The following is a 26310-nucleotide window of genomic DNA, read 5'->3' on the forward strand; positions in this document are numbered from 1 at the left end:
CATTTTGCTGTTTCGCAAGCAAGAAATCCTTTATCGTGTAGTCTGCACACCAATCTGCCATCTGTTTGAAATGGTAAAGAGCTAAATTTTATATTTAACCAAACAAAGCCCAACGTATCACTCTATCATTCTTCATACTGTGAGTTTGACATCAACGTTTGATTTGAACATGAGAAACTTAATGCAAAGCTCATAGTAGCGTTTTTGATAGGCTGGAACAAAGTTTCTCAATTATACATAGCTCGGCAAACCAGTTAACCCACCGCGGTGGCACGGTGGCTGTGACGTCCTCTTGCTGAACATAAGGCCAAGTGTTCGACTCCCAGCAGTGGCTTCGGCATATGTATGACGGCGTAATGCAAAAATTACTGCAGGAACTACCTAGTGGGACTTGTCAGACAGTGCGTAAGCATCATTTCCAGTCGCTCATATTGCATTTCCGATGGAAGTAGCCCTAGAATGCTTGCGCATTAAAACGCTCATATACTTAGATGCACCTTCAAGAACCCCATAGGCGGTATCAAAATTAACCCAGAGCCCTCCACTACGTCGTCTCATGACTTCAGTGGTACTTTAGAACATATAATCCCATGTAATAACCAATGAAAACAATCACAAATTATTTCTAACTCTAATACCACTTTAAATATAGTTCTTTTTCAAGAATGTACTGTCCATGGCCAGAATTAAAGCTGAACAAGCTGCTCTAATGTCCTGTGATATGGAATGGTGCATGGGCTTGCTGAGGTTAAAGCACGTGGTATATGTGCCAGCATCAAGATCGGTGAATGGTCAGAAATTACGTAAACGATACAGTATTTAGGAGCCTGAATATGGTGGAACGAGCGCGTAATTGTGCAGCATTACATGATAACCACGATTTGCCTGATTGAGTTCTAAACAAATGTAATCAGCCTATTAATCAATGTATTAACCTTCAAAAGTAGACGACATATATTGAGATGGCCCAACACAAACCCAATACCCAAATTACTCTTCCGTAGAACGTTGTCTATCGCTTTCGTTTCGCGTTTGTTCTACGGGGATAAGACATGCGGGTGTAGGTATAACAAAAAAAAAAGAAAAGCTTGCCTCTTGCATCGAAAGAATGCGGGTACCACGGCGAGAAAAATGAGGCCAGTTCCGATCAGTGCGGTTGGCAGGGCAAAAAACATCCACAGCGCATAGTCCACAGGCGCCCGGTCTCCGTACAAGCTGAAGAAAAAAAAAGAAGCAATAATAAAGTTGTGCGTAACCCGTCTTCTTGAGCGTTCAGACTAGGGATGTATTAAAACCACTTAAATATTGTTCCCAAGCATTTTCTTTTTCTTTCGTACCTGCTACCCAACTGTTTCATTACTCGCAAAGCCGGCAGTACAGTATACCCTTTAGTACCTCATTATCCGGCGTAGCTATACATCTAACTCTGTGAATTCGCTATCCCCACTCACTCCTCGATAACAAATTTGAAGACAATGTTCGAAGCGCCGCTCGTGATGGTCGCTATGGTGCCCGTGTTGGCGCCGTACAAAACGCTGAGGTAGAGGAGTGCGCGTATTCGGTGCTCGGTCGTCTTGTCCAGGAAAGCATGCCGGTTGCGCACCTTCATGGGTACAACCACATCGGGCTCCTCTTTGTCCCTGTCGAAGAGCAAAAGAACGCCGCCTCGTGAGTTCATGCACTGGTCTAACGGTTCGTCACAATGCAAATATATTGTAAAAGGAGACCAAGCAGCAATATGGCGGCAGCATAACAACAATACAACCGAAAGTGCTTTCTATAAGCATTAAAAGTGAACTAAAACGAAGAAAAAACACCGAGCATGTATTGAACTTTGTATAAGTAATACGCAGTGGTTAATAATGAGTTGCGTGAAAAACCTCACAAGATGAGCCCGGCACGCAGCCTACACATTATGGATTGGTATTTTATAATAGGTAAATATTTATTCGATGAACAACGCCAAGAGGGAGGTGGTTAGTGGAATAAATATTTGAATGCTACATTACATTAATTAGGAACGTCGCTCTTAATAATTGCTCGATTGAACACAGTGGTGCTTTTTAGCAACAGCGCGTCCAATCAAGCTTGTCTATTTTTTTTTTATTTGACATTCCTTAATTGTTCATTTAGGTGTTCATTTCAATGTCCATTTCGATGTCCATTTAGGTGTCCATTTTGCTGTCCATTTTAGGTATAAACCTAAAATGGACAGCAATACCAGAACGCAGATGAATTCAGTTATAATGTCTAAGGTTCGGAATACGACAAGTCTACGCAGGCTCAGGATCCGAAAGCACAAGCCATGACGGGACGTCCGGCAGCGCTCACCTATTTTGCGTCACCTCTTGGCCTCACTGAATGCTACAGAGTTAATTCCTAGAGGCGGTGTTATTACGTTAACAATACACTTACTGCTTACATTTAAACGATTATTATTATAATAATTGATGCTGACGCACCGATCCTGGTGTGACAGGAGCTTGGTGCTCCCGTTGCTGGCAGCAGCAGCAGCAGCTTTGGCAACGCGTTCTCTCAATTCTTCACGCAAGCAACGGTGGCCGGAACAGCAGGGAGAGGGAAGTGGTGGGCAGAAACAGGCAAATTAGGATTAAACATTTCACACACGTCCTTAAGTATCGTCAATAAAGCCCAAACTAAACGTTCAACCAGTATCCAAAATACATTCTAGCATCTAGGTCATCGTTTCCCTTAGCAAATTTTCTGTTCGCAATGAGCATGCTTGCACAATCACAGTAGACTTTTAAAAAAGTTAACCCTAAAGAATTCGTAGCGCTTAACATGAATTACCTCCTCATGCGGCGAAAATTTGTGCACCGCAAGATATTTGACCATACAGGCTTTTCAGAAATGCCTTCAAAATTCCTCATATAAAAAGAAGATGCCATAATTAGGCAACTTCTTCTGGACTGCTTATACCGCAGAAGCGTACATTTTGAAGTCACTCGTGTATTCAATTAAATATATAACTATGAAAACTCGGCTAATTAAAGTTTTCATGCATTGAACATGAAGATTACTCATAATGCAAAGTTAGGATGAATAGTTGGGCGTGTTGGTTAAGCATGATCTGAAGTGAAGGCGCGACAACGACGGTAGACGAAGAGGGAACCTGTCCACATCGAGCTGCGGCGAGTTTTCTTAAGCAGATTGACCGACTGCAAGAGGCAGGCCACCCACAACCTGTTCTAGTTTCCGTAGCAGAAACAATCCTGAAGAAGTCGCGAACCCGCCAACTGGACCAGGAGCCACCTCGCGAAAAAGAAAAAGCAGCTGTCATACCATACATACACCGCATGTCGCATAACTTGGAAAAAAGATTGCCAAGCGAGCTAACGTAAATGTCGTGTTTTCTGCCCCGTGCAAGCTCTCTAAGCTCTGCAGAATGACCAACCCCTTTTTCCGCAAGGCAGCGGCCTGTGTCACAAAACATGATAACAAGTAAGTAGATTTTCCGGCAATAGTCGTTTATGAGATTCCTTTAGATTGTGGTAGAAAGTACGTGGGACAAACAGAGCAGTGCCTGAATGCAAGGCTGAGGCAACACAATAACAAAGTCAACAATGGGAGGGAGGGCCACTTGGCAATTCATTGTAGAAATTGCAAATGTAAGCCAGACTTCCACGCCTGCGCTGTGGTTGCCAGCATCCATGACAAATGGGTTCGATTAGTAATTGAGGCCAATAGGATCATTCAAGCAGGTGATAACTGCGTAAGTGTTGCATCCAAATTACTATCACGCAAAGAATTGCTTTACCTGAACGCGAATGCGCACTGAGAAACTCTGATTGCGCTCCCTGTATAAAATAGTGGCGCTTTTTCCTGATTAAACATTGTTGGAAGTGGTGCCCTGTGTGTGTGTGTTGCCTCTTCGTCCACCGTCGTTGTCGCGCCTTCACTTCAGATCATAATGCAAGACTTGAAACTCGACATCCGAGGAGTTCTTGACAGGTTCCGAACATTCAAAATGCTGACAGTGCCAACTTCGGCTGCATACTAAGCTTCCGAATCGCGGCCTGATAAGGACGCTCACCTCATACTTGAGAACAAAAGATAACTCGCATCTTGGTTTTCATTTGTGCACTATTTGAGGCAGGTGGCGGCCACGATGAAATTAGTAACGGCTTAAAATTAACTCAGACCATGAAACGGTATTGCCACTGTTAAAGTGTAATCGTTTAACTAAGCCAGCATGAAACGTTAGAAATTGAAATATTTGTGCCGTTGAGCTCAAGCTACGTTCAAAGCCACAGGTACGAAGATCATACAAATCCATGTACTATCGTGAGCAATATGAGCGGGAACACAGGAGTGCGTGTCATATAACCTCAGACCCTGCTATGGACGATACGCAGCGGCCACTGTCGGAAACAAAGCGGAAAGGAGGACGCTGTTCTAATTACCATTGGCACTCACAGCATGCGTCTCTTTATACAAAGTGCGGAACTTCACATCGCCAGCGTAAAATGATAATGCTGTTTGATATTGCAGTTACTGGTAACTTTGTGCAACGAAGCGTGGTCAATAGTAGCGCTGTTTTGAAGCGTAAACATTTGAGAGCTACTTCCCTGGGAAATCTGTCCATCTGTCTGGAACACGTGACACGATTCGCTCCAAAAGATATATATCAGGTCCTATAGGGGTATATATGAAGATACCTTACGCTAAACGCAGGAACGGGCGTCTAAGACCTGCGCTCAAAAAAAAAAAGACGCATGACTGAAAAAAAAAATGACTCGCTGTAAGTCACTGCGCACGTAACCATTTTATCGGCTATCGGCGGCCAGTGAAATGCCGTAAGCTGCCGTTTTCGACAAACGCAGGCGCGGTGGGAGTGCCAACCGTCTGCGGAAGAGCGCCCCCTCTGTTTTCGACAGCACCATCCGTGTATCGCTATAACTCGGTTTCGAGGCTATTTGCAACGCGTTCGCGTGTTCCCGCTCATATTGCTTACGTTAGTACTAGTCTTCATGCACATGAGGAGTGAGCGACAGCAGCGTAAGAGTTCCCTCTAGTAGTTTTACTTGGAAACACTATAGGCACTTCGCAATACCAAATTATTTTGAACCAGAAGGAATCGTGAATGCGCGGCGAGATAAGATGCAATGGTTTCACATTTAGACTTCGAGTAAATTGCGTTGCCTTCGTATAAACTTCTACTATTTGCAGCTAAAGTTATACAGGATGCATTATATATATATATACATATATATATATATATATATATATATATATATATATATATATATATATACATATATATATATATATATAAATATATATATATATATATATATATATATATATATATATATATATATATATATATATATATATATATATATATATATATATATATATATATATATATATATATTGTTTGCTATTCATGTCCCGATACAGATCTTCAAACGCCTTTTTTGCAGCAGGTTTGTGGACATTAGTCGATAAAAACTGTAAGGCCATAAGTCGGCGGGCTACTTATATTACGTCCTACAGGCATTTTAGCGACACATCTATTAATTTCTATAGGTTGCCTAGCTATTTGTTGAAGTAAGGCGCTTCAAGTTCTCGCTCTCAGAGATTGCGCGACACGATATAGTACGTTTTTATATTGCCACCTCATCTCCGGATAAATTGGGCAACACTGGCCACCGACATTATCCGCAGAATAGCTGGAGCAAGAAAACATCGCAGTTTTCGTTTGAAAAGGGAAGCATTGATAGCGATCGATATAATAAAGTATTAGACGAATACATGAAGTAAGGGTCATAGTTTTATTTGCGGTGGAAATTGCCGCGAACATTCGCTCACTAATTAAATTACCAAGGCTGCTGACACGCACGTATAGGCAAGCACGACGAGATCCCACTCGATAACCGCGAACACTCGGTGTCACACAACGCTGGTGTAATGAAGAGCGCAAACAAAGGGGAGAAAAAGCTTCGTGCTGACGCTCGCTTCACCGAGATTCCGAAACTTGCAATTGCGTGGTCACCAAGATATAGGCGAGTGCAGGAAAACAGCGCACACGAAGCGACCAGCAATCCCGGCTCGCCCTTAGCTTTCCACCCGCCGCATTTTAGCTTTACGATACAACGTGCGGGTCGCGTACGTAGACGCGTAGACATCCCGCGTAACCACGGCCGAGCTCGAGGAAGATACGCCCCTCCTAGCGCGCTTCACCTAGGCGCACGGGAAGACGGCGCGCAATAAGCCATCCTTCTCGGCTCACCCTCGCACGCTTTCCCTCGCACCCACAACATACGGCGCATGGGGAGCAAGAGGACCTTATATCACTTGTAGTACTTTATACACCACATCACGGCGACTATGACGGTTAAAATTCGCCTGCAGCACCGTTGTAATTGCTATTGCAACAAGACCATGGTCTTACCGGCTAGTCCTTCGACGTCAATGTCTCCTCTCGAGAGGCTCCTACGCCGCTCTTGAAGCAACTCGTGCGCAAGTGAGTTTACGACGGGCATCATCATGGCGGTGATGGCCACGTTGTTAATCCAGATGGAGAGGAACATGGAGATGAACATCAAGCCGAAAGCCAGCCTGCAGCGCGCCCACATACGAGGAACACAAAATCAGGATTCCATAATCTCCATATTCATTGGGGTTACAAATATGCTGTACGCGTGTACTTGCTCCTAATCGCAATACGTTTTGCGCCTCCGCAACACTGTCGAGTCTTCGCAGATTATAATTCTGAATACTCGTTCTACCACACCATTATAACTGACGCAAAGTGTCATAAAACGAGCACGGGAATAACATTTTTTTTTCCTGTGATGCTCTCAAAAACAGACCGATCGTATCCGGGGGATGCCTGTTCCTTTGTTAGAAAAAGGTATGCGAAGCATTTGTTGCGATAGCACATTATTAGATGACACACCTGTACGAATTAATTACCGAGGATATGAGTTTTATCAGCCGTATAAACTGCTGCTAGCATTCGCTTACAAACTAAATTGACAAGCGTGGTGGGACGTGCGCACAGGCAAACATGAACACATCTCGCTTGATGACCGCGGACGCTCGCCATCAGGACCCTGACGGGATGAAGCGCAGCAGCAGCACCAAGCGAATTGCCGTTCCCGCTGCATCTCGCTTCAGCGCGAGAACACAGCGTACACGAGGCCATCAGCTATCTCGGGTCACCCATTCTTTGCCCCATCCGCAGATTGGTTCCAAGTTAGTGCGCGCTCGACCGCTCTGAGCCTCGCCACGCACAGCCGCGGCCGGGGTAGAGAATGAGAAGCGCTCTAACCTGCTCCCTCCGACCTCTCCTGCTAGCAAGCGAGCGAGATCAGGCCACCAGCCTTCTCGGCTCACCTTCGCACGCTTCCACTCGCACCCACACCATATACGGCGCGCCGCCTCCGTCTTATCGCACTTGGACTTTCTACGGGACATCAAGGCGACGGCGGAAATTTGTCTGGGGTGTTCATATAATTGCTATCGTAATAATGTAGTCCCAGTCACGAGTGTCACTGTACCTTAACATTGCCGTTATTCGTTTCGATTAGTTTCGAAATTTTCGATTTAAAGCGGTAAAGGACCGAAAAACACACGCCGACAATTTTTTCCGGAATTTCTCTTTAACCGAAAAGGGTCAGTGAAACCCCATTTTACCAATGAGCGGAAACTGCGATCGGCTGGTAGAGCGTGTGTACATTCACTTCGACACAATAAGCTTAGCTGGCAAGGTACAGACCATGCGTCAGCTGGAAGCCGAAGCAATCTTTATTTATTACAGTGAAGCTATCTATGGCTGGAATCCCTGGATTTCTTCGTGGCGTAACGTCGACAAACTATCATCATCAATGGCTCATACCCCCAAATGGGATGGCCCATGCACCCGTAGGGCAGAGGCTACAAGCACTCGGCAAAGTGAAGCGAACAGTGCGTAAATTCTTTAGAATCACACATACTACATACAGAACAGCATACGTTTCAATAAAGAAGCTCAAAACAAGCATGTGAACCACATAATTGGACTGAATCCCAATTCAGTTTTTACTGTAAAGCCCTTCGCGAAATAATAAAAATTGATTGATTGATTGATTGATTGATTGATTGATTGATTGATTGATTGATTGATTGATTGATTGATTGATTGATTGATTGATTGATTGATTGATTGATTGATTGATTGATTGATGCGCACCTGCGCCTATACATGTAATGAGGCACGTAGCGCTCCCCGCATACTGTTCCCGGTAAAGATTACTGTTGCGCAAGCTGCGGTGGTGACAGCAGCTTTACTGTAGCATATGAATCAGTAAGTGACGTCACTGCTCTTTCGTACGTAAAAGAAGAACCCGCCTAGCAACTGATTTGTGCTGTGACAGTGCTATTGGGAGGCCACCTACAGTTAGTACTCCTGAAGATCAGCGTGCATACGAGGCGCGGCGAATTTCTCTTGTCTCTGGTCCAATCTTCGTAGGTACACGAAGTAGCGGCGCAAGCCAAGTCGCAGGCCATCCGAACATCTTAGGCTAATAATTGGGCAAGGTGTATGTGAATGTCGCCAGGTGAATAAGTTCAACCTATACGTCGCTATGAGTAATCGATCTCGATGTCAGTTATAGCTTCGCTGTGCAAACACCTTCACAGCGTGAACTGGCGACCATTTTTCTTTATTTGCGTCAATGTAGGCTACCGCTGTATACGACGAAAATGAGAAGTGGCAAGGGGAGGAATTACGCAGATGGGGGACTGAGTAGCCACGGCCCGGGTCCCTGCAGTCTTCGCGCTACGGCCACTTGCGAACTTGGATGGGAGCAAGTTCAGTGACGGTATAGCGTGAGACCGTATATACCTAGCCATTTTTTTCTGCATTATTCGTGGAGCTAGGAGTCCAAATAACGTGAGGCTATTCCAGTCTGTTTTTATTCCGTTTCTGCCACTGTGGCCGTCCGCGATCGGCCAAAAGCTTTCGGGCCACCCCAATTCGCCTTTCCGTCTCGCGACCTGACGAAAACCGCGAGAACTCCCCTTGTGATATGACGTGCACACACTGATTAGGCAGGATCACGCCGATCAAAAGCACAAAAATTCGTACCGATTATACGCCAATTTTGCCGTGGCCCCTCGGGTATTGGCCAAAAGTTTTCGGGCTGTGCCCGCTAATTCTCCTTTTAGTCACGTTACGTCACAAGACCAAAAAAAAACTCACACGCACTAAATATGCATAATTATGCGAAACAAAATTTTTTTTAACATCCGGAGACTGCCCTGTTCTGAAAGGAATAAAACATGCCTGCCCGCCGTTGCTCTTGCGCTGGCTAATCGGGGCGGCTGGGGAGAATGAATTTCTCTGCGTGTAATACTGTGGTATAAAGTTTGTAAACAGGGATAAGGTGCCTCAGAAAGGCTGGCCAACGTTTCGATAGGAGGACCTATCTTCGTCAAAAAACATGAGTTGAAAGTGACTTGAGTAGCATAGCAGTAATACGTCGAGTAATTTTGAAATAGTTAAGATGGCGACGAGGAGTCTGCGGTGCAATGTATGGGGTGACTGAAAGGCAGCGGCATGGTCTTTCAAGGGGCTCTGCCCCAGTCGCTCAACGTGTCATTACGGCGGCATCCAGAAATGGCGATACTCTGGGTTGAGGCACCGAAAAAGGCATATTGACTTCGGAATGTGTTGATGAGGGGGTTTAAGAAAAAATAGGTTTAAAAAAAAAAAAGGGTGGGCAAGGGAAGGGAGAGGGGGAGGGGGGACCGAAACCGGAATAACAAACAGGAGGGTGACGCGCGCAGAAGCGGGCGAGGGCAAGTGTACATGGAAGAAGGGGGTCGTACAGTTGGTATAGACGTAAAAACCTGAAAGAGTACTGAAGTCACTTTCAACTCATGTTTTTTTTTTTGTGTGTGTCTGTTTTTTTTTCTTTTTGTCTTTTGTGTTACTCGCGCACTGACCGCTTGACCAGCCGTTCTAATGCCTCAAAAACATGCCGCCAACGACTCCCCCGGAATACCTCCTAACCTTTCGCATCCCCAACACGCTCCCAAGCCCCCGTATTTCTTAAAAATTGCATTTTTTTTCTTTTTTTTCTTTTTTTTCACTCTCACCCCCCATTTTTTTGTCTGTCTTGGTGCCGCCCTGGCTTCCCCCACCCCCCCTTTCTTTTTTTTTTCTCTTTTTTTTCTGCTTCTATTTCTTTTCTTTTCGCCCCGCGTGCCCACTCTCACGCTCTTATCCCCTCGTCTTGGGAATGAAGCTCACAGACGTCGGACGACAGCGCTTGTTTCCTCTGGTAATCTCTCTCTTTAAAACCAGCCGCCAGCGACAACACCCACACGTGACGTCACTGCACTAACCCTTTAAAACTAACACGCCGAGGATGACGAGGCCGCCTTTGACGAAGATAGGTCCTCCTATCGAAACGTTGGCCAGCCTTTCTGAGGCACCTTATCCCTGTTTACAAACTTTATACCACAGTGTGCTATTCCATCTGTCAGCCCCTTTCTTGTTTTTGGACTTCTGCGTGTAATAGGAATTTTCGCGTAAAACTATAACTCTGTCGAGCCCTTTCGGCACATATACGACATCGCTCTGCCAACTCTTCGCTGAGGATACGTTTTAGCCGCATTCTAAGCTACCGTTTAGCTCGTTCCCGCGATTTTCGACCAGCTACCTCAAGGCAAACAAGGAGAGGTTGTCTGGTCATCTAGTTATCTGCTTTCGCTACGCTAGCTCGGCCCCACCGAAACCCTCTCCACTGCTGCGCGCTCCTCGGCTCTTGCCGTCCACTCAGATAAAGCTACCTCCATGTATTACCTGTAGGACCAACTATGAACAAGAGTGTTTGAGTGGGTTGTTCAAAGAACGCTTCGGGTCACTGCCCGATGCGTACGTCGGCGGTTACGTAAGTTTGACGTCAGGAGATTGGAATGAAATCAGAATGGAATAGCGTGACACGGCCCCTGCATAAACTTAAGAATAATGTCGCATTCTATTGGCGTTTGACTACAAATGCACGCACTCCTAATTCCTGCACGGTCACACCCCCGTCTGGCGTTCTGCCATTGCTAGACTGCTTCTTGAAAGCTGTTATGCTGAGTATTGGAGGCAACTAGCAGCGCTGGAGAGCGGATTTCTCCGTGATATAGCTCATTTCACCGTATGTAATTTTTGAGCACCAGATATTCACTAACAAAAAAAAGTGTCACGTCGAAGCAAAAAATTATGCACCCAATAAAAGAGGCTGACAGTTCATATTGAAGAACATATTCCCTGAAAACGAATTTTAAGGTGGAAATAAAAGCAAAACAAGAGTGCGCCAAAATTCCACAAAATAAGAATCGAGAACACTGAATCGTAGTTATCCAGAAGTCTGGTACTGTACGCCACACTTTACCAAAAAGGAAATTCGCGGTAGGATTGTCGTCGAATGTAATCCATCTCGTAATCAGCACTGCAAGGTAAACAGCATTTGAAGTTTACTGAAAACGAAAATGGTCACCGGGATTTTTAGCTGAACACGGAAATCAGCAAGGAACGCTTTGTCAGAGGTGCGAGATGCTCAATGCATTTTGCTTTGACTAGAATTACTGTATATTGACACGTGTACTTGTCTCTATCGGGCGACAAGTTTTGCCGCCGAACAAATGTTATCGCACAGCGCGGGACGCGCCTGCATGTATCCGAAGTTTCTGGAAAGTTATCGATGCTTCTACCCGCTGTCTGTTGTCGCCGAACGTTGTGTTATCTGATTTCATCGCTTGACACGAATGGTGTAGAACATTTTAGAAGGCATGCGGGTCCCAACGTTTAATCTGGAACATTCGATGATTGCTGTATAAAAGCCGACGCGCTTGACCCGCTGATCAGATTTCCGACGATCGCCGACTGTGTTCGCCGCTTTCGTTGTGCTATAAGTGCAGCCTGTTTTGTGGGCACAAGTTCGCCCAATAAAAGTTAGTTTTCTCGTTCACAGTATTGCTACTGTGTTCTTCTACGTCACCACCACGTGACATCTGGTGGAGGTGCCTTACGTCCATGTACCGGACGCCCCCGACAAGCCGTAATACAAGCCCGGACCGCAAAGACAACACCAGCGCCGTCCCGGAACATCGAGCAAGCCGCCGTATTCAACAGCTGCCCCCGGAGCACGGACTTCTACCTGAGAAGACCAAGAAGATTGTGGCCACGGAAACCCCAATGGCAGCCCCAGCGTCCCCCATCGTGCTGCAGCAGCCCAGGGAGCCTCCAACGTTCCGCGGTTCAACATTCGAAGACCCGGAATCATGGCTGGAAACCTACGAACGGATCGCGACATTCAACAACTGGGACTCCGACGACAAGCTGCGGCATGTCTACTTCGCCTTAGAAGACGCCGCCAGAACTTGGTTTGAGAACAGGGAGTCGACCTTGACAACGTGGGACCTGTTCCGTAGCGGCTTCCTGCGCACCTTTACAAGTGTCGTGCGCAAGGAAAGGGCCGAAGCTATGCTGGACGCCCGAGTGCAGCTACCGAATGAGAACGTTGCCATCTTTACGGAAGAAATGAGCCGTCTGTTCCGCCACGCCGACCCGGATATGGCCGAGGAAAAGAAAGTACGCCTACTCATGCGTGGTGTGAAGGAAGAACTTTTCGGCGCAATGGTACGAAGCCCACCGACGACCGTAGCAGAGTTCCTTCGCGAGGCCACCGGCATTGAGAAGACACTCGAAATGCGGAACCGGCAATTCAACCGCCGCACAAGCTCTACCCACTACGCAGGAATTCAATCACTGGCCACGGACGATCTGCGCGAGACCATCAGGGCCATTGTGCGCGAAGAACTGCGCAAGGTCTTGCCTTCGTCGCAGCCTCAAGTGGCCTCTATCGCCGACATCGTGAAGGAAGAGGTGCACCGATCCCTTGGAGTTCCTGAGGTGCAACCAGAACCACCGCAGCCGGAAGCAATGACCTACGCCGCCGCCGTCGCCCGCCGTCAAGGCCCCCCTGCGCGACCGCGCCAAGGTCCTGCAACACCGCAATTCCGTCGTCCACCGCCGCCACCGCCAGCGCGCCCACCCGTCGCCCAGCGCACCTATGCGAGGAAGACGGACATTTGGCGAGCCCCCGACCACCGCCCGCTCTGCTATCACTGCGGAGAAGCCGGCCATGTGTACCGCCGATGCCCATACCGCGACATGGGACTGAGAGGGTTCGCCGTCAACGCGCCGCGTCCACAGCTTGGGGAGCGCCCACGTGACATTGCCGATTACCTAGCCGGCACTCAGTGGAGCTCTCGACGACCGTCCCGTTCGCCGTCACCAGGCCGCTACCTGTCGCCGCAGCGCCGTCCATACACTGGCCCAGCCCGGGGCCGCTCTGCGAGCCCATACCCGGAAAACTAAAAGCAACAACCGATGGAGGTGCGGTTGCTGTTCGTCGAACTGACGAAGATCCTCCGCCGCCGACGAAGACGACGAAGAAACCATCTCGACGACCTAAAGACGACACGCCGCCGTCCCGAAGAAGTCGGGAAGCCAAGACTACACCGACGAAAGACGACTTGGCGACGCGACGTTCCCGCTTCAGTTCAACACGACGCAGCCGTGATCCGACGCCACGACCCAACTGCAACGCCAGACAAAGAACCACCGACCTCGACGTGCTTCTCGACGGCCACGCAGTCACTGCCTTAGTCGACACAGGGGCCGATTACTCCGTAATGAGTGGACACATCGCCGCCCAGTTGAAGAAAGTTAAGACCGCATGGGAAGGCCCTCAGATTCGCACCGCTGGAGGACACCTCATCACGCCGACTGGGATCTGCACGGCAAGAATAACCATTCATGACCGGACTTACCCTGCCACCTTCGTTATCCTCCAACAGTGTTCACGAGACGTCATTCTCGGTATGGACTTCCTGGACCAACACGGTGCAATCATCAACCTGAAGTCGAAGTCAGTAACGCTGTCGGAAGATAAAGCAATGCCGCCGGAGAACCCTCGTAGTCACCACGCCTTGAGTGTGCTCGAAGATCAAGTGAGCGTCCCGCCTCGCTGCAGCATCGTTATTTCGGTCAGCACCGAAACACCCGCTGACGTAGAAGGCGTCATCGAAGGCGACCAACGTCTACTGCTAGACCATGAAATTTGCGTCGCAAGAGGGATCGCTCGACTGCATGGAGGGAAAACTGAAGTGTTGCTGACAAACTTCAGCCAGGAGTTCAAGCACATCAACAAGGGCACGACGATCGCGTACATCGAGGAAATTCTGGAAACAAGTAATGCGTTTGTCCTCTCGGATTCCGCCGCATCTACCCCGACGACCATGGTTCCCGAACCAGACTACGACATTAATCCAAATCTCCCTATGATTAAGCAACAGGAGCTCAGAAGTCTGCTCCGACGATACAAAAGCTGCTTTTCGACGTCATCGAGGCTTCGTCAAACACCGGTCGCCAAGCATCGCATAATCACCGAGGAATGCGCTCGCCCACTCCGTCAGAGCCCTTACCGAGTTTCGGCGCGAGAACGTGAAGCTATAAGAGAACAAGTCGACGAAATGCTGCGCGACGACATCATCCAGCCGTCGAAAAGCCCGTGGGCATCCCCTGTTGTTCTGGTAAAGAAAAAGGACGGAACCCTACGTTTCTGCGTCGATTATCGTCGTCTGAACAAGATCACGAAGAAGGACGTATACCCCCTCCCACGGATAGACGACGCATTGGATCGGCTCTGCAACGCTAAATACTTCTCGTCCATGGACCTAAAGTCTGGCTATTGGCAAATAGAAGTCGACGAAAGAGATCGCGAAAAGACCGCCTTCATCACCCCAGACGGCCTCTACGAGTTCAAGGTTATGCCATTCGGACTGTGCTCGGCGCCTGCAACGTTCCAGCGCGTGATGGACACGGTTTTAGCAGGATTGAAGTGGCAGACCTGTCTCGTATACTTGGATGACGTCGTTGTATTCGCCGGAAATTTCGACGATCACCTTAGGCGGCTTGCCACAGTACTAGAGGCCATCAAGTCATCAGGGCTCACTCTGAAGCCAGAAAAATGCCGCTTCGCTTACGACGAGCTTTTGTTCCTAGGCCACGTCATCAGTAAATCCGGAGTACGCCCCGACCCCCAGAAAACAGCTGCCATCGCAAAGTTCCCGCAGCCCACCGACAAGAAGGCAGTGCGTAGATTCCTTGGCATGTGTGCCTACTACAGGCGCTTTGTCAAGGACTTTTCACGCATCGCCGTACCGTTGACACGTCTAACTAAATGTGATGTTGAGTTCAAGTGGGAAACGCCGCAGGCCGAGGCATTTCAAGAACTCAAACGACGCATGCAGTCGCCGCCCGTACTTGCGCACTTCGACGAGCACGCCGATACCGAAATCCACACTGACGCCAGTAGCCTAGGCCTCGGCGCGGTCCTGGTCCAGAGAAAAGATGGACATGAACACGTGATAGCTTACGCTAGCCGGTCGTTGTCAAAAGCGGAAGGCAATTATTCTACAACCGAAAAGGAATGCCTCGCCATCGTTTGGGCTACAGCGAAATTTCGCCCTTACCTATATGGCAGGCCATTCAAAGTCGTCAGCGACCATCACGCCTTGTGTTGGCTAGCGAATTTAAAGGATCCCTCAGGACGGCTGGCACGGTGGAGCCTCAGACTACAAGAATACGACATCACTGTAACATACAAGTCCGGACGAAAACACTCAGACGCCGATTGCCTATCACGCGCCCTCATTGACCCGCCGCCGCAAGATGACGAGGATGACGACGCCTTCCTTGGAATAATAAGCGCGGAAGACTTCGCTGAACAACAACGAGCGGACCCGGAACTTAAAGGCCTCGTCGATTATTTGGAAGGGCACACCGACGTTGTCCCCAGGGCATTTAAGCGCGGATTATCTTCCTTCACGCTTCAAGACAGTCTACTCGTGAAGAAGAACTTCTCGCCAGTCCGCGCCAATTACCTTCTTGTTGTCCCGTCAGGACTTCGTCCAGAAGTATTGCATGCCCTACATGACGATCCGACCGCTGGACACCTCGGATTTTCCCGGACACTATCGAGGATACAAGAAAAGTATTATTGGCCGCGCCTGACCGCCGACGTCACCCGTTATGTCAGAACATGCCGAGACTGTCAGCGACGCAAGACACCGCCGACAAGGCCAGCCGGATTACTACAGCCAATCGAGCCTCCTTGCCGACCATTCCAGCAGATCGGGATGGACTTGCTGGGACCCTTTCCGACGTCAATAACCGGAAATAAGTGGATCGTCGTGGCGACGGACTACCTCACCCGCTTCGCTGAAACAAAAGCACTGCCGAAAGGTAGCGCAGCCGAAGTGGCGAAATTCTTTGTCGAAAACATCCTGCTGCGACATGGCGCCCCAGAAGTCCTCATCACCGACCGAGGAACGGCATTTACAGCGGAGCTCACCCAAGCCATTCTGAAATACAGTCAGACAAGGCACAGGAGGACAACGGCTTACCACCCGCAGACGAATGGTCTTACGGAGCGGCTGAATAAGACCCTCGCCGACATGCTAGCGATGTACGTCGACGTCGAACACAAGACCTGGGATGCCGTCCTGCCGTACGTAACATTCGCTTATAACACGGCGGTGCAAGAAACAACACAGATCACGCCGTTCAAGTTGGTTTACGGCAGGGACCCGACGACGACGCTCGACGCCATGCTGCCGCACGTAACGGACGAAGAGAATCTTGACGTCGCTGCCTATCTCCAGCGCGCCGAAGAAGCCCGACAGCTCGCCCGCCTGCGAATCAAGAACCAGCAGAGGACCGACAGCCGACACTACAATCTCCGACGACGCTTCGTCGAGTACCAGCCCGGCGACCGTGTTTGGGTATGGACCCCGATACGCCGACGGGGACTGAGTGAGAAACTATTGCGACGCTATTTCGGACCCTACAAGGTCATCCGACGTATTGGCGCACTGGACTATGAGGTCGTGCCAGACGGCATTTCGCATTCACAGCGACGTCGCGCACGACCTGAAGTGGTCCACGTGGTGCGTCTGAAACCATTTTACGGACGCTAACGAACTTTCTCTATTTTGCTTTATTCTTTGCTATCAGTGCTTACTTATTACTTTGATTTGTTTGCAGCATCGGGTCGATGCTTTTTAAGAGGGGGGGTATTGACACGTGTACTTGTCTCTATCGGGCGACAAGTTTTGCCGCCGAACAAATGTTATCGCACAGCGCGGGACGCGCCTGCATGTATCCGAAGTTTCTGGAAAGTTATCGATGCTTCTACCCGCTGTCTGTTGTCGCCGAACGTTGTGTTATCTGATTTCATCGCTTGACACGAATGGTGTAGAACTCTGCGGAAGGCATGCGGGTCCCAACGTTTAATCTGGAACATTCGATGATTGCTGTATAAAAGCCGACGCGCTTGACCCGCTGATCAGATTTCCGACGATCGCCGACTGTGTTCGCCGCTTTCGTTGTGCTATAAGTGCAGCCTGTTTTGTGGGCACAAGTTCGCCCAATAAAAGTTAGTTTTCTCGTTCACAGTATTGCTACTGTGTTCTTCTACGTCACCACCACGTGACAATATGCTACCACAGGTAGCAGAGTTGCGCGTAGGTCCGCCATCTTGCCTGGGAAGCAACCAAATCTATGCGGCGAAGCTGCACTCCGTTTTTGCAGGCGGCATGCCTACCGTATCGTCGATCGACAGTTGGTGGTTTTGCATCGCTTTTGGACTACTTGTCCGCCTAATCGCAAACAAAGCGCATCGAAACATCTGGCTGCATAAGATCGTCAAGAAAAAGGCGCCGAGATCGGTCCCCACCGAAGCTTAGGCCTAGCGTATCCGCCGAGTCCGTCTGCACGCTCTCGGCGCGCCTAGGCTCAGGAATCAAGAAGTCTAACACGGATAAATCGCTCTGTATTTCAGCTTTCGCATCGGTGTTCTTAAATAAACCATTTTTTCATGTTTACAGTGCCAGCACAAGTAGCGATGAGCGCCGATGTGACGCGTCATAAACACAGGTATATATGTGCTGTCGCGGAAGGCTCCCGGCACTAGCCTGCGCTTCTCTGACGAAGATGTATGACTAGACAGACGTGTCAACTGAAAGGCATCACTGAACTAAGAAAACGTTGCATATTCTTCGCGTGAAGAACAAGAAACAGCTATCCAAATCAGTAGTAACAGCCCATACAGCGTCCCGGGTCGGCGGTTCATTTAGGACTTTTTTCAAAGTTAAAATGCCAGTCGCAAGTGAAAATCGATGTTGTGGCACTTCCGAGCGTGCTACTGAATACGGACAGCAAAATTTTCTTTGTGGTACAGGCGTGAGTTTTATATGCAGGGCGATAGCGCATCTACCATGACTGAGCGAGACATCTCTGTGAAACTAAAACTGCTTCTCGATCCTTGACATGGCATATTATCCGTTCATGTTCTCCTCTTGGCGTGACGCAGTGGTAAAGTACCGGGCTTGGGATCTGTAGGTCCGACGATCGAATCGTGGTCGGAGCTTTTTTTTTCTTTTATTGCACCAAATCGGCTCTCTGTTGCTTTTTGTATTCCAACAAAATATATACGGTGTCCAGGCACCGCGTATTTAACGCGCTATATTTATTTATCGCACCAGTACCCAGTGCCTCCAAGTACGCCGCGCCTGCCCAGCATCCAGCGCGGCACTGGGCCCATAATCCGGCGCTGCACTGAACACTGGATAATGGGTACTCGGTTTTGCATTAGGGATACCTGCTTATGTGCCAAAGCTCTCAACGTGTAGGCAGTCTAAAACATTACTGGTGAATCAATGACCAGCCATTAGTATTTCGACACTGGTACCCCATTAGACTTGCTGTAGAAGCGTACCCACCTACTAGCAGGCACTGGATATCAGCCACACTGGATATCAGCCACACCTGCAAGTACCACTTCATTATGTGCCTTTTCACTGCAGGGATACCAAAAGTAACCTTCTGTGGGAGTGTAGTGAAAGTTTTTCTCTCACAGGATTGACATAGCTACATTGACATAGCTATAAAGCTAGCTCTCCGCAGCTAGCCCGCACGCGAACAGCGAACACCAAGGTCGGCCGGATTCGCTTTGAATTTGACTGGCGATAACTTGTGTCAATCCAGTTCGCTGCAGCGATGGCGTCGGGAAATACAAAAATTGGCCCGAGCATCTGCTTCTCCGCAATGCACGGTTGCTTGACTACCACGTGATGACGCTCTGCCAATAGAGGCGCTAGCGGCGTGATAAAACAGACGCGCAACTCTGCTACCTGTGGTAGCATATACAGTAACTCTAGCTTTGACGAAAAAACAGCGCCACCAGACGGGCGAAACAAGAAGCGGGTTAAAAAAAATTATTCTGGCGTTTAACGTGCCAAAACCACGATATCATTATGAGGCACGCCGGGGACTTCGGATTAATTTCGACTACCTGGGGTTCTTTAACGTGCACCCAATGCACGGAACAAGGGCCAAGGGCGTTATTGAATTTCGCCCCCATCGAAATGCGGCCGCCGCTGCCGGGATTTGATCCCGTGACCTCGTGCTTAGCAGAGCTACACCATATATCAGCTAAGGCAACGCGGAGAGTCCTGCGCTCCCGGGCTTAGCAGCGCAATCCCTCTAGCCACTACACCACCGCGACGGGTACAGACACGCGTCATTGTGCTCAATCTTGCTTCGTGCTAATACAGCTGTCTTTTTCTTTTTTTATCCAATTATGAACCAACTAGCCCGTCAGTCAATCCTCGCGTATTCCGCTTCCTGTCGGCTTCTATGCTTGCCCTCCGGGTCCCACTTCTAATGCTTTCAGTTCCAACCTGGTTTCTTTTTCTCTCTTTCTCTCTCTCTTTTCTCGGCTATATAGCATCTGATCAGTAAGTAAGCCTCACTGACATCTTGATGCCGGTGCCTAGCAGACACAACGTCTTGAGGGCAATCCTTTGATGCAAGTGCGAATGTTCAATGGCGACGGCCATAACCAGGGTACCCAGGAACATGAGGTTGATGTCCTGAAACAGAAATGAGAGAGACTGTAAGCTTCAAGGTAATGGCAGCGGCGTTTTGTGAGCTGGACGAAACCACCCATACAATACTGAACGAATGCGAGACGAGGCTCATGCATGTTATGCATGGGCCTCGTCATAACATAATGCACGCATGCTAGATTGTCAACCTATAACAATCATTGAAGGAAGATACACGAAAATACGAAATTCATAAAACCACCTAAATCTTTATTTAGATACACTATGCGAGCTTAGCGCGTTCGTATATGTAACGCATGTATAAGGTGTTGCAACAACTTAGTTGTTAGGTCTTTATAATTATAGTGCCACCATCGAATATTGTGTGGTGTTATAGGCCCGTGGGCTTCAGAGACACCTAAAAGGAAACTATATATGCAGGTATTCTGAAAGAGAAAATTGTCATTCACCCGACTATAGCATGAAGCTACAAAGAACTAGAATGAGTTTTTCTTGAACTGCGAAGCTTTCTTTCTCATAAACCTATATGGGTCTCCTTTGTAGAATTTTGTCACAGTCGGGTGGATTTGAATAATCAATTAAATTTAGATGTTTTCTGTGCCAAAACCACGATCTGATTATGAGGCATGCCGTAGTGGGGGACTCCGGATTTACTGTGACCACCCATTGGATTGTTTAACGCACACTTAACTCTAAGTACACGGGTGTTTTTGCATTCCGCACGTATCGAAATGCGGCCGCCTCGGCCCTTAATCGAACACTCTCACCTCGGCTTATCGGCACAACGCCATAGCCACCCCGCCGCTTCGGTGGATAGCCAGGCGGAGGGCAATTGCCCCTTCCGTGAACCTTCATGCGCCTTCCGGGCTCCTGCAGAACTTGTTTGCCCTACACGTATTCTGTTGTGATTTCTTGCTTCATTGCGAACAGACATGCGCTCACTCCTCGCTGACATATATACTTCGTGGGTAAGAATGTCGTGCTATATAAGCACGATCGCTAGAGTTAGCATTGCAGCGCGAGCAGTGTTTGCACGCGGATGTTGGCGACTGTCTGTTGTGCAGTGTATACTGTGGATGCGAAGCGGGCGATACACGTGCTGGCCTCACGTGGACAAAGAAGCCGGCCAAAGGCTGGGTGCGCCTTCGACCTGGTTAAAGGCAATGCACACGTAGTTGAACATGCATGGCCGATTATCCATTATTTTCTGTCAACCTCATGCGCCACCATTTTTACGTGACCCACCAAGATGGTCGCACCTCACTGGACTCCATGAGTGCAAATGACACATCTCCGATTCACCAACACCGTTCTGGTGAGTTCTCGTGCATCGTTGTTTTCCCAACTAGAGAAGCTCTCGCGAAAGGGGCTGAATAATATAATTTGTTTATCTCTCCTGCCTAAGCAGCTGCAGATGCATGATTTGAAGGGTTGTGTACGAAACTTGCGTGCGAGGTGATTGCTTCTTTCTTGAACTACGATGTTCGGTGCATCTAGCTTTTCTGCTTTAGCAGGTTCTGCAGCAAGACAAGGCAAAGACAATAATTATATTGGTTCTTAAGACTGCACAATATAAATGCGCTTTAGTTTCAGCTGCGCGCACCGGCTGTCTCATGCCCGTCAGACATTGCGCTGGGCGGTGAAGTGGAGGCACGGAACTATGTCGAGCGTGCATCAGGGTCGAAATTTAAACACTCATATCTCCCTTAAAACAAACAGTGATAATGATAACATATACTTACGGAAATAAAACGCCAACAAACAGACTCATCTAACGAAGTTTGTGTTTCTTTACCTGCACCACCACAATGCGAAAATCGGGGCTGAATGTGGACCATAACCAACATTTTGGCACGTTTCTCTCTTGTCTTTTGCAGAAAAATCGTACAGTGTAGTGGCGCAGGAGAATTATTACTGCAGAGTACAGCTCTAGCACAGTTAAGTGAGATAGTCACAACGAACAAATTTATCGTACATTTTCCAGTAAAAAATGGTCGACTTGGCCAATAAGGAACTTTTTCCCACCGATGCATCACAAGCACCCCTACGTATTGGAGACAAATATTTTTAGGTTCAGCAGAAGAAGTTGTGCAGCGTTACACGCTAAAATACCTTTACCATTATTCTCTCGCAGAACCATGCACCACGCACAAGAGCAAACTTTGGAAGCGCCTCAGGTGGCAAGAAATTTTCTTTCAGACAAAATATAGTGGTAAGTGAGTAGAAATTTGCTAGTAAATAGCCGTGATTTTCTCCAAAAATATCTCAAGTTGTACAGCGAGGCGCCTGGGACACTTGACTGGGAATACCCCCACTTTGACGTGAAACTTTTACCTCGTGCTTGCATAAACTTTGCAATGATCATTTGAACTGCACATTTTTCAAAGCCGCTTATGCAGCCTTGCCTGGTTTGGACACTCTAACAAATTTATTGCAGGGTTTTCATACGTCTCATTTGTAATGAAGATGGAGTTATGCCCCCATAATGGAGAATTTTTTACAGCGGAGCTGTTAGGGGCTACCTTCCGCAGGATCATGTCCGTGTGTTAGCACAAAACTATCATCATCACTACTGACTCCAGCGTCGTCGTATTCTTCTACAGCTGCCTCGCTGGCGCCCATCGGCGCTACCGCGCGAACGCACTCGTGCATGCAGTACTCCCACGTTCGGCGGCGCCATTACTTACTTAATTAATTAATAATTGATTAGGAAACACGAAGACGGCACCAATTTTACAGCGAAGCTGTTAAGGGGTAGTTCCCCCAGGATCGTGTCCATGTGTAGACACAAAACTCCCCATACGTAGGCGGATCCCGAAGATAGTGCAATGCCGGGCCGACCCGCGGCGGAGGTGCAATTTGCCATTAAAGGGCCCACACACACAACTTTGCTGGCCATCCTTCTTCACAGAGTGGAAGGACTCTGAGTTTTTTAAGATTCTTGATATGTGTGAATAATTCAAGAAATACTTATATTCCAAGTAGAAATTCGGCTCTCATCCGCAAGTAGAATTCACCTGTTCTTAAAAAAAAAAAAAAAGATGCACAACAACTTCTGTTCAATTCGCTCCAGCTGATTCGTGCTGTATTTCAGATCTATTTGAACAGAGTGGACCGAGTTGATGCTTCCCCTTGAATCTTTGTGCTTACTTTTGAGAAGTAAATGTTCGTAAGTACACCAGAAATGTGTTAAGTGCGTCCATTAACGTTGCAAGAGCCAAAAGCTGACGACTGAGTGATTTCAGTAAGGGATATCTGGAGTTCAAATACCTCACGGCTCAGTTTCCGCTAAAAACAATACATTCTACAAAGTGCTTTCAAAAGGTGAAGCGCCAACAGAGACAGCACACTAGTGTAGAAAGAACACTGTCGCTGTCGGTGCTTTATCTTTCAAAAGCGATGAACCAACTAACCCCACAACGTGTTCTACCAGAAAGTGCATATACTGACTTTCACTTCGTATACACATATTACGGATGATTCTTGTACAGAGTGCAAAAGTCGGGGCATTTCGGCTTGGTCGCGTTTTTCGGGCTCGTTACGCAACGCTTACCGTATTTAGCGATACTGTTTTCCGAACTTACGTTCATGTAAAGTTGGCACGTTCTTTCTGTGGTAAGAACACCGAGCATCGGGTACAGCACAATGGGGATGAGCGACGTGGCTCCCAAAGGTATGGGCTCCACAATCCAATAGAGGCCCACGATGCTGACGACATATGCACAGCGAGCTTTCTGCAAAACAAGCGGCACGAATCAGCCGAGTGTACCGACCGGGCACTTATACACCGTGTAGCTCGAAACGCACGAATCATTCGCGTCATGACAAGCATTACGCTATGACCAAACGTGGCAAATTAGAATTCTACTTTACTCGATTTTATTCCATGACTATTTTATACGTGTAACAGAACATGAAAAAGTTAACCGAAAAAATGTTTGGGAAACAGGTACAGACCACTCAGGAATACACCTGTTTATTTGTAGCCAGCCAGTTGTAAGACTGTCGATCAATTATAAACGCCACCGCCTTCGTCTCAAGGGCCTCTTGTACAATGGTTGCTGACCTCCATTGGCAGCAAGATGAAATCCCACTCGCGATGCTGGCGATCACTGGACAGCACGCAGGGCTTGACACGCTGCTGCGACGGGTGCTACGGCCTTTATTGTTTGAAGACAGTAACGATGAACGACGCGCCTATTAAATTCATTCTCACTGGCGTACTGTGGACGGAGAGGAGCGTCTTCCGTAGACACCTGTCCGAAGTTGTAACGAACCTCTCACAAGCTCTTCGGTAACATGGCATCACAATGCGACGCTTATAACACGTAGCAGAGACAGAGACAAAGGAGTTGTCGACACACTGCCTTCTGCAGTCTCCTGCTGCGACTTGACTGATCCGTTATTGTATGGCGTGACTGTGACGACACGGTGAGACCGACTGATTCAATTACTCCCTGTATAGACGAGCGATTGCTACAGGGTCTTCAATGACGCAGTTCTTCAATGCCCAACTCTACAATCGTGTTCTAAACCTTTTCTGAAAAAAAAAAAAAAGCTGTCGACTGAAAGCGGATCTCTTTTATATATTCAAATTTTTTCTAACGAAACTGCCGTATTTCCTGGCAATTTTTTCCACGAAACCTCGAAAATAACCGACATGTCAAATTTCCAGTCCCGAAGACAGTCATAGCCTCCGTATGCCTGCACACAAAGTCAAACTAATAAAGTGCGCCACCACATAATTAAAAGTTTTACATCAGATAAGTAATCTTTCTTTTCATCACCAATCTCTTAGGGAATGAAATTGTACCTGTTATTCGTGTTAGATCTTAACGTGCCTTGATGGGTTGTGTATTGTTCTGAACTTTTTTCTCTCAGTAACGTATTTAATGTGAAATGATCACGAACAATTGAACTTTTTAGAGCGCATTCATAGTTCCAAAGCATGTCACCTACATCAGAAAGGCAGGCTCTGTATCAATTATTCTGCGGCGTTTGTACACGGAGCACGAGAACAAGTTCCCTAGCAATCGGGGAGACAAGACCGCCGACACCATATTTGCGGGCAACGTTGAACATTGCTTATTTCGTCCCATTTCAGAATTATTTTAGAAATTTGAAAATCTTCAGCAACAATAACGCTCAGGCCCGTCACTCTAGCACTTACGGGCTTGAGCATTTTTAAGTGTTACGAAATTTTTAGAAATCGTCTGCTGCAAATAACACGATTCCAGTTCCGGAACTGGATTATTAAGACAGGCGGACATTACTTGCACGAAAGTATGAAACACATATTCAACAACTTAACAAAGATTCACTAATTGACTTCATAATTAATTACTCGACGGCGCATATTGCGATTTAACAATTATAGCCGGTGAACTTGCAAGGCGTATCCACTTGGAATGAATTTACAGAGCAACAGCAGTTTCGAAAATCTGCACCATTAAACTCGCGTTAAAAATTCCCCCGTTGTTCCACTTTGTTTTTTAGCAAAACGGTCTTTTAGCAGTCAAGCGCGAAGGTAACTGGAATGCTTATGTGCTCTGTCCCACATTTTGGGAAATATCTCGAAATTGGTGTCATCCTGGAGCTTCATTTCAAGTGGAGAAGTCTTGCAAACTCACCGGCTACAATCTTTAGACTGTAATATGTGCCGTAACGTAATTAATTAAAAAGTTAATTTGTGAATTACCGCTAATTTTTTTTTTAATTTCTGGTGCTAGTAATGTCCATCTCTTCGAATAATACAGTTCAAGGACACGAATTATGCTATCTTCCGCAGACGACTTTCAAAAATTCCGTAAAATAATAAAATGATCACCCCGTATATGATCTGTTATCCAATATCTCAAGGATAAAGGAGGCGCTCACGACACGCTGCAGCCTTTCTTTATTTATTTTTAACATATTTTTTTCCCGACTCCATGGTCCTTAGAAGAACTCTCTGAGGCATGCAATATCAGGATCAAGGGCTGCACGTGTGTTAGTCAGACATCCGCGCTTTCGAATAATAAAAATTAATTTGCCATAGACCGCGACTGCGGCTGGTGCGCGCATGGTCTCCAGTTTTCTTTTTTATTATTTTTGGTGTGTTAGAGAGAGATAGCAAATAGAGAAAAGGTAGGGAGGTCAACCAGACGAGCGTCCGGTTTGCTACCTAGCAGTTTTTGGTGTATTAGATAATTGTATGTCATTTGCTATAGTTATAAATTAGGTTTTCAGTCCAGCGATTGTTCATTCCGCTTCTGTACGTATTAGAACTATTTCATCTCTTCAGCCGAGACCTCGCGTCAGTCCTGTCCACCCTTAGTCTCAGTTTCT

General features: G+C 47.5%; 1 protein-coding gene across 1 annotated transcript in view; it reads right to left on the reverse strand.

Moving 5' to 3' along the window:
- Positions 1–603: 603 nt before the first annotated feature.
- The window catches only part of LOC126516438 (Na(+)/citrate cotransporter-like), a 28409-nt gene continuing 2702 nt past the window's right edge, over positions 604–26310 (reverse strand). The window contains exons 2-7 of the mRNA XM_050166558.2: positions 23568–23717; positions 19892–20007; positions 6419–6585; positions 2463–2541; positions 1452–1640; positions 604–1215 (exon numbers count right to left, since the gene is read on the reverse strand). Coding sequence (XP_050022515.2) covers positions 1038–1215; positions 1452–1640; positions 2463–2541; positions 6419–6585; positions 19892–20007; positions 23568–23717 — 879 coding nt within the window. The 3' untranslated portion in view covers positions 604–1037. The remainder of the gene's footprint in view (positions 1216–1451; positions 1641–2462; positions 2542–6418; positions 6586–19891; positions 20008–23567; positions 23718–26310) is intronic.

The sequence above is a fragment of the Dermacentor andersoni genome, chromosome 1 (assembly GCF_023375885.2).
Source record: "Dermacentor andersoni chromosome 1, qqDerAnde1_hic_scaffold, whole genome shotgun sequence".
Classification (NCBI taxonomy): Eukaryota; Metazoa; Arthropoda; class Arachnida; order Ixodida; family Ixodidae; genus Dermacentor; species Dermacentor andersoni.